The sequence below is a fragment of the Ambystoma mexicanum genome, chromosome 3p, assembly GCF_040938575.1.
Source record: "Ambystoma mexicanum isolate Mex_15411 chromosome 3p, UKY_AmexF1_1, whole genome shotgun sequence".
NCBI lineage: Eukaryota > Metazoa > Chordata > Amphibia > Caudata > Ambystomatidae > Ambystoma > Ambystoma mexicanum.
This window is the reverse complement of record NC_090925.1, coordinates 860,588,157-860,601,472: the sequence shown is the minus strand read 5'-3', so window position 1 is coordinate 860,601,472 and position 13,316 is coordinate 860,588,157. Positions and strand designations below refer to the sequence as shown.

General features: G+C 43.5%; 1 protein-coding gene across 4 annotated transcripts in view; it reads right to left on the bottom strand.

Moving 5' to 3' along the window:
• LOC138581009 (serine/threonine-protein kinase TAO2) overlaps positions 1-13,316 on the bottom strand; it is a 1,567,916-nt gene that overhangs the window by 799,735 nt on the left and 754,865 nt on the right. For all 4 annotated transcript variants that reach the window (XM_069652009.1, XM_069652012.1, XM_069652010.1 and 1 more), the window contains exons 9-12: positions 10,229-10,322; positions 9,869-9,950; positions 9,372-9,539; positions 8,756-8,962 (exon numbers count right to left, since the gene is read on the bottom strand). In XM_069652009.1, the coding sequence (XP_069508110.1) occupies positions 8,756-8,962; positions 9,372-9,539; positions 9,869-9,950; positions 10,229-10,322 (551 nt within the window). The remainder of the gene's footprint in view (positions 1-8,755; positions 8,963-9,371; positions 9,540-9,868; positions 9,951-10,228; positions 10,323-13,316) is intronic.

Here is a 13,316-nt window from a genome sequence, read left to right as displayed (position 1 = left end):
TCCTACTGCACTTAATATACCAACCTTCAGGCTCCATCTCTTCCTTTGAGGAAGACATTACAGATCTAACAATACCAAGTCAGGCTCTCAAATTATCCTGCTAGGAGATTTCAATGTAGGCCTATACGACCCCAATGACACGAATGCCATCACTATGGAAAACTCCATATCCCAACTGGGATTTAAACGCTGTATTCTGGGGCCCACGCGCAACAAGGGCCGAACGCTAGATTGGTTGGCAGATCTCAACTGCTTTTCAGCATTCTGAGGGAACTGGAGTCTCCAGCTCCACCAACTGAAGCATGCGTCAAGGATTTAGCTTTGTGTGCCAAAATTCAGAAGGCCCCATCTGATAAAATCACCATGCTACAAACTAAAATAGCGACAAAAAAAACGAGTCAAACCAACAGCTCCAAATCTAACATCCCATTAGACCCTCATCCACCTGACTGCCCTCCCTCCTTCTCCCCAGCCAATACGAAGAAAGTGGAAAATATTATTGTAGGCCTAAAACCATCAAGGAGCCAGGGAAATATCTGCCCTGCCCCAATCATTAAGGAAGCTGCCAAAGACCTGGCCCCTTTCATTGCTGCTGTGATCAACACCTCATTCAATGCCAGTTCGGTCCAAACAACCTCAAGGAGGCATGGGTTATGCCTCTTCTAAAAAAAAAAAAAAAAAAAAAAATATTTAAAACGTGGATCCCAACATTCCGACCAACTACAGGCCCATTACCAATGTCCCGTTCCTCTTAAAAATACTGGATGATAATAATCTACTAGGTCTCTGCCAATCCGGCTTTAGACCGAGACACGGCACAAAAACGGCCCTCTTGGCCTTAAAAAGCCAAATGGATGAAACCAAAGAAAGGTGATCTGGCCATCCTTCTGCTGTTAGACCTTTCTGCAGCATTTGATCTTGTCGAGCAAGAGATCCTCACAGAACACAACCACAGCAGCTGCCTTTTCTACAAACGTTTCAATGTGGAGCCAATCCTTCCTCTAACCGAACTACCAGTGTCTTCGCACCTTCAGCCTCAGCCGATCCAATCCCTATCAACTGGAGTACATCAGGGTTCCTGCATCTTCATACGCTGTACATTTTCACAAAGCTTCTTTTCAATAGCCTTGACAACACGGGTGTCAACTATACGAATTAAGCAGATGACACCCAGGTTCTCATTACACTGACTGGTTGCTATGAAAATGATTCAAGTTGATAAACAAAATCTACCTGGAAATTCAGCCTTGGATGGCTCCTCATAGCTTGTGTTTCAACGATGAGAAGACTGAGCCCCTAATCACTGGATCCCAACCACAACTCAAAAAACTTGACCCTCGGTCCACGTCCTTCAACATTGACGGGAACACCATCAAAGTTGTAAAGGAGGTCAAATTATTGGGCGTATACAGACTCTACTCTCTCACTGAAGAAACAAGCAAGCGCCACTGCCTCTACAACTGCTTACACCAATAAGCTGATAAATGCATGCAAATCTTACCCGTCTCCCAACAGCTGCATCACGCTAGCCAGGTTTCTAGTCTTGTCAAAGTTAGACTATTGTAATACTCTATTCTTAGGCTCCTCAGAATGGAACCTCAATAGACTACAGGTCCTACAGAATAACGCCCGGAGATCAGTATTAAACATCCCTAGATCTAACCATATATCTAGACACGGACAGGATGCCCACTGGCTCCCAGTGAGTGACAGAATCTCATTCCGCACTCTAGTCATCACACATACAAGTGTCTGTCTAACACCGCCCCTAAATACCTGTCAGACACATTTTCCAGAAACCAACCAGCCAAACCTACCAGATCTTTCTACTCTCATTGCCATAGTATCCTGAGGTACAAACTAAAAAAAGCGGGAGGAGCCAGCTTCCCAGTCCTGGCAGCCAAATGCTGGAACTCTTCACCCTGCAATCACATCCACGATCCACCTCTGCTGAAACCTATGTACTTAAACACAGCTCACACTGTATTAACATTTTCTTTATCCTGCACTGTCACCCAACCTGTAACCTTCGGCCACATTTCCATGCACTTACCTGTATTATTCTGCAAGCCGACTAACCTGTAACCAATAGCCGTCAAGCACTGCTGTCTAATGTACCCTATATGTAACTGTACCTTTGTCATAAGCTCAAATGGCCAGTTACCTCAGGGTTAGGTGCGTGTTACAAATAATAAACTAAACATATCTTTTCCACTTGTTAAAGTACCAGTTCAAATTTCCCTATCCAGTTCATCCACAGGGCGTTCCCCTTGGAGTTGTGTTGGTGTAACCTGGATGCGAAGTCTGCAGATTGTGTGTTTTGTCTTGCAAACAAGTCAAGGGTGGGTAACCCCATTGTGTGAAGATCCAGTCTACGATATCTTTGTCAAGTTGCCACTCATGCTCTTCTGGTGGAGGATCTCTGCTTTGTGAGTCTGCTATAGACTTGAGTTTCTCTGGAACATGTTGCAATGTTAGGAACATGCCCCGCTTGAGTGCCCACTTACACATTTTTAGTGCTAGCCTGGACAGACAGTGTGTGCGCCCCCCTGCTTGGATATGTAAAACATGGCAGTGGTGCTGTCTGAGTATTTGTACTGTCTGATGTGATAGGTAGGCTTGTAGTGCCTTGAGAACTGCTAGAGGTTCCAGTAGGTTGATGTGATTCTGGGCTGTGATCAGAGTCCACAGACCATGCGCTGCGTGATGAAGGTAATGGGCTCCCCACCCGGTGAGTGATGGGTCTGTTGTGACAACCGCTTGCACTGCAGGGATGTGAAAGGGTTTCCCCTTTAACAGGTTCTCCTTTGTCCACCAGTGCAGAGCTTGTACAAGGGTTGGCAAAACGACCGCTAGATCGTCTCACTGACCACTTTCCTGAGACCATGTTCCGCCAGCCATTCCTGTATCAGGCGCAGGCTCAATCGTGCATGTGCGACCAGGTAAATGCATGATGCCATCATACCGAGCAAGCGCATTGCTTTGCGTATGGTTATTTGTTGACCGGCTATATACTGAGGTATTTGCAGCAGTATGTTTTGTACTCTTTTGTTTGACAACAAGACTAGACCCTCTTGTTTTTATGACAGCTCCTAGGAACTGTTTGTTCTTATTTGGTACAAGGCTTGATTTGTCCTCGTTGATTGAGAAACCCAATTGAAAAAGTAGATTGATTGTTCTTTGGGTATTTTGCTTGTAAATTTGGGGGTTCTCCCCTGTGATCAGCCAGTCGTCCAGGTAAGGGTACACTGGCATTGAATTCCTGTGCAGGTGCGCTGCCACCACCGCTAATACCTTGGTGAAGACCCTTGGAGCTGATGCTATACCGAAGAGTAGCACCTTGGATTGGTAGTGCTGGTTTGCCATCTTGAAACGCAAGAATTTTCTGTGTGCTGGGAACATTGAAATATGAAAACAGGCATCTTTCATATCCAATGGTGCCATGTAGTCCCCGTGCTTTAGCAGTGGGATTACTTCTGATAGAGTTGTCATGCAGAATTTTTGTGGCTCAGATCTAATACTGGGCGCATTGTAAGATTTCTTTTGGGCACAAGGAAGTAGGTTGAATAGATAAGCTTGTTTACCTGATTTGCCGGGCCGATTTAGACAGCGTCCTTTAATAGCATCGCTTCCACCTCTTCCAGATGGATGCGCTGTTCCTCCTTCGTGGTGGTTCTTTTTCGTGGGGGGTGGAAGGAGGGTCTTTGAAGTAGCTCTATGCAATAACCACCCGCCATGGTAGAAAACACCCACTTGTCCATGGTGATTCTCTTCCATGTGTGGGTCAAGTGTGTTATACGTCTTCCTACTGGAGTGGCATGGGAGGGAACCAGAAGTGGATGGTCATTGCATTGGAGGCGTGGATCCACCTCTGGAAGAGGAGGATCTGCCCCGGCCGCAAGATCTTCTTTGGCCCCTCTGGGAGCCCTGAGAGGATTGGCCTTGAGTAGAACCCCAGAATGAACCCTGACCCAGGTTGTAACCAGATCTCTGCGTAGATGGTCTCCTGAAAACGACAAAAATGATGGCTTCCCCTTTAGCCTGAGGGTTTGTTTGTAAGCTGACCCAGCAACTTCAGGGTGTCATTCTTCCTTTGCCGTTTTGAGAGAATCCTCTACTGCTTTGGCAAAGACAACATTAAGCTTGATCGGCATATTGAGGAGGGTTGCTTGTGTCTCCAATTTAAAACCCGACTTGCGCAGCCATGCGTGGCGCTTTATATATGTGCGCCCTCTACGATGATTCTTCCAGCATTGTTGGCAGCATCTAAATTATTCTTTAAAATGGAGTTAAACACAGCCTTCCCTTCTGCAACAGTGATTTTAGTGGCTCTGGAGCCAAGGCCATTCATGTGGATATTTCCTCCCACTTGCGGCAGTTGTAGCTGGCCAGCAGAGTGGTATTATTGGCAATTCTTGCCCGATATACCGGTGAGGTGGCCACTCTCCTACCGAAAGTGTATTTTTATTGCTCTTTGTCCGGGGGTGCCTCTGATGAAGCGAGAGGTGTTCCCCACCCTTTTTCGTGTGGTGGTTACCACCAGAGAGTCTGGCTTTAATTGGCCCCTGATGTTGAGGGGGGTCAGAGGGTGATGGACAGAAAAAAATGTCAATGCTGGGATTTACTGCCTGCGTTAGGTCTGGTGTTACCAGAGAGGATTGTATTCTTCTCTGTACTGATTACAATGTGGGGATACATTGGGTTGCAGCCTTTTTGTCCCCAATATGTCTTCGACCAAGTCCTTGTCGACTACGGTTTGTGTCTGGATTTGGAAATGATCAGCTGCCTTAAGGAGGATGTCATTGAATTGTAGCTGGTTATCAACCAATGAGTCAGCCACCGGCGGGTCAGCATGATCTGGAGACACTAAGACGTAAATGTCTTCCTCGTCGTCATTATAATGATCTACCTCCTCTTGACCCTGCGAGACCGAAAACGCTCCAGTGTCCTGAAGCTTTGGTTGGGGTCATTTAGTTGAAACTGGTCTGGGTCATGTTGAGGTGTGTCTTCTTGAAGGGTTTCTGTTTGTGCTCTTTTTGAGGGGGTAGTGGCAGTGCTGCCCCACTAGCTGTTGGTGTATTCTGCAAGTTTTGTAGCGCCTGAGGATTTTCTTTTTCTCGAAAGAAATCGGCCAGAGAGGACCTACGTCTCATGACACGGTCTATGTCTTCAGCAGACCACTGTGAAGAATGTGGGATAGCTGCAGGAGTGTGAGGTAGTTCAGGTGTCGGCTGCCTCTTGTGCTTCATAGTTTCAGTTATAGTTCTTACCCACTGGGTAACTCCTTCTCCCCATGTGATTGTTGGGACTTTGCAGTGTGGTGTTTCTAAGCCCGGCCTTTCAGCAGTGTCTCAGGGACGAGTTTCTTGAGACAGTTTCGAAGTCTGCACGAATTAAGCAGACTTCGAAGTGTGTGTGTTTACAGTCTTTTTTCGGCATATGATGAAATGGCCACCGCATCCATCGACGTTTGTATTCTTAGACACAGCATCCAAATCGGATCTGACCATTTACTTTGGGGGCCTGTCGTGAGGTGATCGCAAATGCCCAGAGGACAGGCGACTGGTGGACATTCCCCTCGACGCTGTGCGTTTCCGTGTAGTGTGTGTTGTAGACTTATGGCCTTGGGTGGTGTCTTTTGAATGAGGTAACTTGTCTGTGCTGATGCCATCAGGTGTCGTCACCGTAACATCGGCGCTGGCCTGTCTGGTGGGGTCTGGGGCTTGCTCGTAGGAATCCAGTGGTTCACTTTCGCATTTGTTGTCACTGAAGACGCTGATGTTGCTAGAAGCACCTTCCACGTCTATGGCGGCATGGCGTGGTGGGCCTAGCGCTTTGTCTTGGGGTCCTTTAAGGTTTTGGGCTTACAAAGCTTGCAAGCTTAACATTTGCCCTGGTTGTGATCCCTTGGAAGGCAGGCTACACATCCGGTGCAAGTCCTTCCAGGGAAATGTTTTGTTACAAGTCGGATAAAATGTAAAGGGTGTATTTTACATTTCTACTTGGAAGGGCAGCTTGGCGATTAGAAAGGAGAGTACAGAAATATGCATTCTCTTAGTAACTAAGATATGTAGCCACCCCCCACTATCCCTACTGTGTGGGCTGAGGCCCAAAGCGGCCTTCCGAGGCCGTGGAAGATCGGCGATGTAAGTTGGGCAGCCAACGAAGTTTGTCCTCGAAACTGTTGTCGAAGATGTTCGTCAAAGAACGGTTATAACATGACAAAGAGTAACTAACTAATTTTTCATAATAAATGGTGTTAGCCAGAAAAGGAACTCTGCTTTCAGCGTCCGGCAATGACGGTGGTAAAAAACAATCTGAGGGACCTCAACACGTGAAGGACCATGGGTACATTGGACGTCACACTAGGGATAGTATTACTGGCATGCCCCGTCGACATCCCTTTGAGTTTCAAAAACAACTAATACTCTGCAGCTTCTACTGGATGTCGGTCTATGCATAGCATGTGATCCAAGCAGATTCCACAAGCCTCAGAAGTGCATAGATGTGTTTATAAGATTGTGTGTGACAATACGTATCTGTGCCTCTCTAAGCACATACGCTGATGAGGCCTAACAACGTCAAAACACGTGTCTGTGGTTGCTGATGGTACTCTAGTTCAGAGGAGAATTGCCTAGCATTTTGGTGTTAAGACTGCCTTGCGGGAGGGGATCAGACTGGTCTGCAAATTGATGTTTCGTCTCTGTGAAGGCTGCAGTGAGCTAAAACTTGGTTGTAGATGCTCCTTGGTGGTATACATTCAACAGAATAGGACATTTGAACCATGTTTGTTCTTAGTAGAGGGGCTCCAACACAATCCTAAATTATGAAGAGGTGTACCCATCCATTATGCTTCAGCAGATATACTTTATGTGAGCAAGTGCAGCAAGAGAGGGAAGTAGAAATGAATATACAGATGTTATAACTGCTTCTTTTGAGTTAGATTGCATTTTAGGAAAGTATTAAAAGGTCTCTCCGCGTTGGCCCAGTACCCATAAAAATAGTTGCACAAGTGAACAAAAGGAGGAGATGCATTTTGCAATACAACTTAATGCAGTTTTATTGCGTGAACTGTCGGGACCGAGGCAGTATAGCATTCCAAAAAATAAATTAGATAACGGGTTGGTAATATGGGAGAGGGATTTCTATGCAGGCCGACTCGTGTTGAAAACCCTATATGACATAAGAGAACCACTATGTCCCCATCTTGTAACCCATATGCCACTGGGTGGCGGGCAGGTGTGTTGTGTGTGGGTGTATGGTGTGGTGTGTCATCTGTTTTTGATACTAAATCTCAACTACCCCTTTGCTATCCTAAAGGTTGTCATGGACTGCTCAGCCACGTGTACTATTCGGTAAGCCAGGGGAATTCCTTTTGTCTGGATTTGGGTGTGTCTGCTTTATCTCCTTGAAGGCAGACAGGGGAGAAACTGCACTAAAAAGAAACATCGAACAAATAAATATGTTCTGAACAGGGGCCGATGGCAGATAAGCAACCGAAGAACTTTCTAACAACTGTCAGGGCTCCAAACTACCATGGTACTAAACTACAATCCCTTCACTCCTACAACACTTTCGGGTAAAGACAACCACAACTTCAGATGGCTTCACCACTCAGCAGCAATTCAGTGACCCAATGCCTAAGCCCAGTGAACCTTTTGCAGACCAGTTTTCATGTGGATCAATGGGCATCAGAACCAGGTTACTGGAGACTGGCAAGCACCACCAGACCTTCAACATTGCAAGGACCAAATACATTCCCAGAAAAACACAAAGGTTTAAGACAAGGTTCCTCTGCATTACGGTTCCTCCAAGGAGGGACATGAAACTCGCAGAACCACAGACTTAATCTAAACATCAGGAGGAATGCAACATCAGGACTGGCACCCTACTCAGCCAATCTGGAGATTATCTCACTCTCCAATGATTTCTGTAAGGGACTAAACTCCTATTAAAGCGTTGACGTTCCATGTAATAATGTCCCATGACAAAAAAGGTGCCCTTTTTTGCTGAGACATTATTACGTTGAATGTGTGGGGGACACCCCCGTTTATTTTTTTTATTTCATTTTTAATAGAAGCAGGGGACATCCCCGCAATCCATCCCCATACATAATGTCACCATATATGTCACCAATGGCTTTTCACAGCAACATTATGTATGGGGACATTACTACCTGCTACAGAGTTGACCTTCACTGCTCAGCCGCAGCTACAACTAGATCTAGCTGTGGTTCAAGGGAAACACTATTTAGCTGTGGCTCAGTGTCTCTCCATCCCTGAACACTGGGCTGAGAGAAACCATCTCAAACTAAAAAATCTTACATGCTTGCCCTCTCCAACCTCCTTACACCACTATCACTTCACATCTGCTTGAGCAGCCATGTAAAAATCAAATCTTAACTTAATTCCACAGTTTTAGGCAAAAAGAAGAATGTTTTCACTTGGCATCAAAAATTTAACTACAAAAGCATTGGAACCTGCATTTCAGAACAGGATCAACCTCCGCAAAGTCATAAGATCGGACAGCCCCACAAGGTAATGATGTTGCTTCATGAAGGGGGAGTAGGTCAGATGTGACATCAGAATTGGTGCATTCCCAATTAATTAATTCTGCTTGAAAAGTGGCAGGTATTTACAGAATGTAACTATTTACTTTCTTCTCTGTGCTATTATAGGACCAGCACAATCCCACACCCAAAACCCTAGAGTGCAAAAAATAATCCAATGCAGGTGATACTCAAGCCCCTGTGTACCGGCAGCCGATGGATGACTGAACTGTTGGAGGTGACGGTGTGCTCGCCTTCCTGCATCATGGCCATCTCGCCACTGTCATCCGAGGCATCTGCAAGGCTGTTAACGCTGCTGCTTTGACTGCTGGCGCTGATAGACATGCTGGGCACAGAGTGGCTGCTCTCCATGCTATTAATGGTGCCCGTCCGGTGCATGAATTGCTCCACCTCCTGCAATTTAGAGACGGAGTAAGTGGCCAACGTACAACTGCTTTCTATGAGCCATAAATTGAGAGAGATGAACATTGTTTTATCCCACCATTCTAATTAACAACTAATTACTCATCTGTTTTACAGAGTGGGGCCACTTGTTAGCAACCAAATTCCACTAAGCTGCTGTTGGGCAATCAAATGTCCCCAGACATCCTCACCACACTTTTCAGACAATCACTGGTTAGTCCCCTGTAACCTCTGGCTTTTGTGGCACATTGAAGTTTGGTACAATCACACTCAGCCAATCTGTTGCCATATTCCCAAGCAATTCGGCTTTGAGCCAGTCTCACAAGTTAGCATTGCTGGCTCTATCTGCAACCAACACTGATCATCCTTTAGCAGCTCACGCAGGTTACAGCCCCCTCACCTCTTCCTCTTCTGGGGCCTCTGCATTCGGTCCATTTTGAGCCTCCTGGAAGAGAATCTTCTTCATCTTTCTATATTGAAGGTTGTCCAGCTCACGCACAGCATCCTTGGTGCGCTGGATCAAATCCATGATCACAGTCTGTGGACGCTCACGCATTAGGAAACGATGCTGCCAGGGGAGGTAAAAGATACCATCTCAATCAACACAGAGAAGAACAGAGACCGTGCAAAGGGAGAGTATGTGAGGAGATGCCCAGGGAAGCAAATGCAAGGCTATTCACATAGCAGCGTACTGAAGAAAGGAACGAAAGTGCCAGACAATGATGGGAAGAAAGATTAGGAGGAATAAAGGAAGGGGGCAATGAGAGTTAGAAAGGGTGTGAAGAAAAAGGACAGAACACAAAGCTCAAACAGAGTAGAGATACACTAGATCAACAGAGGCGGCACAGAGCTAAGCAGGGATCGAAAAAAGTGGGACAGTCGCAGAGTGAAGAATACCTTTGACAACACATCAGAAGTTGGTCTATCTTGAGGAATTTTTTGAAGACAGGAATCAACAAAGTTTCGGAAATATTCAGACCTAAAAAAGAAGACAAAGCATTCAATGGCAAAGACTTACGGATACTCAATTGCATAAGAACAGTACACTGGCAGAGCCATTTATGAGCTGCAGTAGTGAAAAAGCATGGGGTGATGCAATTCAGGATTGTGATGCAGTGGCAGACTAGAATGTGGCACAGAAACAAAGTAGAAGAAATGGCTATTAGTCACGACTGAGTGAGCACTGACAAAGGTAGGTGTGTTTCACCCAGCACTACACATTGAACTTGCCTGTGAGGTATGCCTCGAGACACTCACCAGTGGTTGGATTGAAGGACAGGTGACTCGTTTTGGGCAATATGGTATAAGGCACTCATCGCATTCATGTTGAACAGAGGAGGCTTCCTCTCAGCTGCAGGGAATAGGAAAAAAGTGTAATGAAATCAAAGCAAAGAAAGCAGAAAATACCTGACAAAATTAGCAATTTGGCACATTAGTTGCTATCTTAAAAAGAAAAAATACAATTTTCTTTCATGAGATTGAAACAATACATTAGTATAGCAGATATAAAACCATGGGTAGTCCTACTGCTGACTTTGACTCTTATGTCCCACTGACATAAAGGCACTGAACTTTTACAATTTAGGTTTGCACTACACAATGGCCTCTACAACCGATTTCACAGAACTGTGTCCAAGTTTAGAATTTACCTTTAATAATGCAACACCACAACAGTGACTGTTTCAGTATATGTGCCAACCAAAGCATAGGCACCACTAGCCTAGGTCTTTCTTACCGTGAAAACAGATTAAGGTTAACATTTAAGGCCAGTCAGTCTCATGAAGTCAGCCATATGAACACAAACACGTGGGATCAAGCTTTAACTCCTGCTTATTCTGTATTAAGTACAGCATACTTGTACGCATACACATCTCAACAGGTGGAGAAAAGAATCTAAAGGACACAAACAGGGAAGTCATATCGTCCAGATGGTCCTGCCAGAGATTTATTGAGCTTCTGTTTCAGACCAAGTATCATTCCCCATCTAGAGGCTCTAACTGAAGGTTTACAATCAGGATTTTAGTGAAAGGAACACTTTAAAGGACGATCTAATTACCTGCAAAAGCATTGGCCCAGCATGTCACAGACAAGTAGTGAGCTAATGTTCAAAATCAGAAATGTAAGGCTTTTAAATAGATCACTAAACTGCCAGATTTTTTTTTATTATTTATTTGGTTGTAAAACAACCTTTCAAATAATTAGTACAAAAGGAATAACAATATAATACAATCACATAAAATATATAATATATACATTATTCACATAATATCCAAAAAGGAAAGGAGATTTAATAAAATAGAAAATAGAAAAAAGGAAAATAAAAAGATAAAAGAAATCCTAAATCAAACAATTCATATACATAGTTAGCTAACCATAAGGAGAATTACAAAGAAGTCAGAAAAATATTTCTATGCAAACAAGCAACGTACATTCTGTGATCATGCTTGCCATTGCAGTTATTTGCTTAATTTGTGATTTGTGTCAATGTTAACCAATGACAAATAGTTTCTAACTATTGCACTCGCAATTCTGACTGTCAATTTTCTACTAGTAAAAATTACAAACCAAATTTCATCTTCAGTCATGGGAGTGTACACACATAATAGACCTTGAAAATAAGTTTTCCTTATTGATGTTAACTCAGGACAAGTAACAACCAAATGTTTCAATGTTTCAAGACATTTCTCATTGGAGCAAAATCGACAATGTCCCAAATGTTTTGAAAGGTAACCAACCCCTTCTTGCCAATATTTCAGCTGTTGGTAACAGATTCAGTCTAAATCGCATATATTGTTGTCTAATATGCAAAGATGGAAATTTTAACAGATAATCAGCCATTACTCTATATTTTTTTGATCCAAATAAATGTCCGTCAAAGTCTTTATAGGTACAACATTTTGCTCTGTTACAAATCCAATCGTATTGGAACAATTTCGTTTTCGCGCGATTAGGATTCGTTAGCAATGTCTCAATTGATATACACGCATCTGACAGTGCGTTTAGTACATAATTTCGCCACTGTAAAGGAAATGTATGATCTGAGCTAATAAGATGATAAGCAAGAGCGCACAAAATATTCTTTGTTCCAAGACCCAACAGACATTTACGAAAAAGGTTGCACATTTTCCATAGTAGTTGAGCAGAAAGTGATATTAAACCTAATTCAAAACGGATTATGGATATTGGAGTGCAGTTTGGTAATTTCAACACTGATTTCCAGAACTTACTCTCACAAACCTCCCACAGTTTGCATTTTAGAGGTAGTTTTGTTTCGGCCCCATACAATAAAATCGAGACCACCTTACTTTGATAAAACATCATGATTTGTTTGCATGAGAATCTCCCAAATTTGAATACTAGAATGTTTGCTTGCGATTTCAAATTCTGCAATTTTGCATTCAGTGTTGAAATATATGATGTATCTGAGAGAACATTATACACCATTGTACCCAGATACTTGTATTCAGGTACATTCATTAATTTTATAGTCAGCAGATGCCAGTTATAACTTTTTAGGGAGATGGACTTATTTCGGTGACAAGTTATTACTTGGGTCTTTTCAAGATTGATTATGAGATTGTTATCTGTAGAATACCTTGATAGTTCATTCAATAAGTTTTTCAATCCACTGGGAGTTTGCGATAACAAAATCAGATCATCTGCATAAAGCATCCATGCAATTCGTTGTCCACCCATTTTTGGCGCATCATTTATAGAGTGCATTAATCGTTCACCCAGATCAAGGATAAAAAGGTTAAATAAAAAAGAGGCCAAAATACAACCCTGTTTAAGCCCTCGCTCGGTCAAAATAAATGCAGACAATAGACCTCCTATCGTAAGTCTGATCTGTAATGTCGTGTTGGTATGCAATGGCTTGATGATCGAAATTAGAGAGGAAGGACAACCATACTGAGCCATTTTATCATACAGCATATCACGATCAACAGAATCAAAAGCCACCCGAAAATCAACAAACGCAAGATACAATGGTTGTTTTCGGGTGGCAAATTGAGATCTTAGGATATTCAATGTCATGATGTTTGGGGATGTCCCCAATCCCGAGATGAAACCTGATTGAAACGGATCTCTTCTCTTTCGTTCTGACACCCACCTGTTTAAATCCCTAAAGACAATTCGATTAAATATTTTGCCCGGGGCATCCAACAAGGCAATAGGCCTATAATTTGCCGGATCTGATCTATCCCCCTTTTTATAAATCGGGAGTATAATCGAATGATTCCATGATTTTGGAATGATTTGTGTTTGAATGATGTTTGAAAACATGGTATACAATATTTCAGACCATAATTTAGGATGTTGTTTTAAGGTATAGTTCGATAAACCA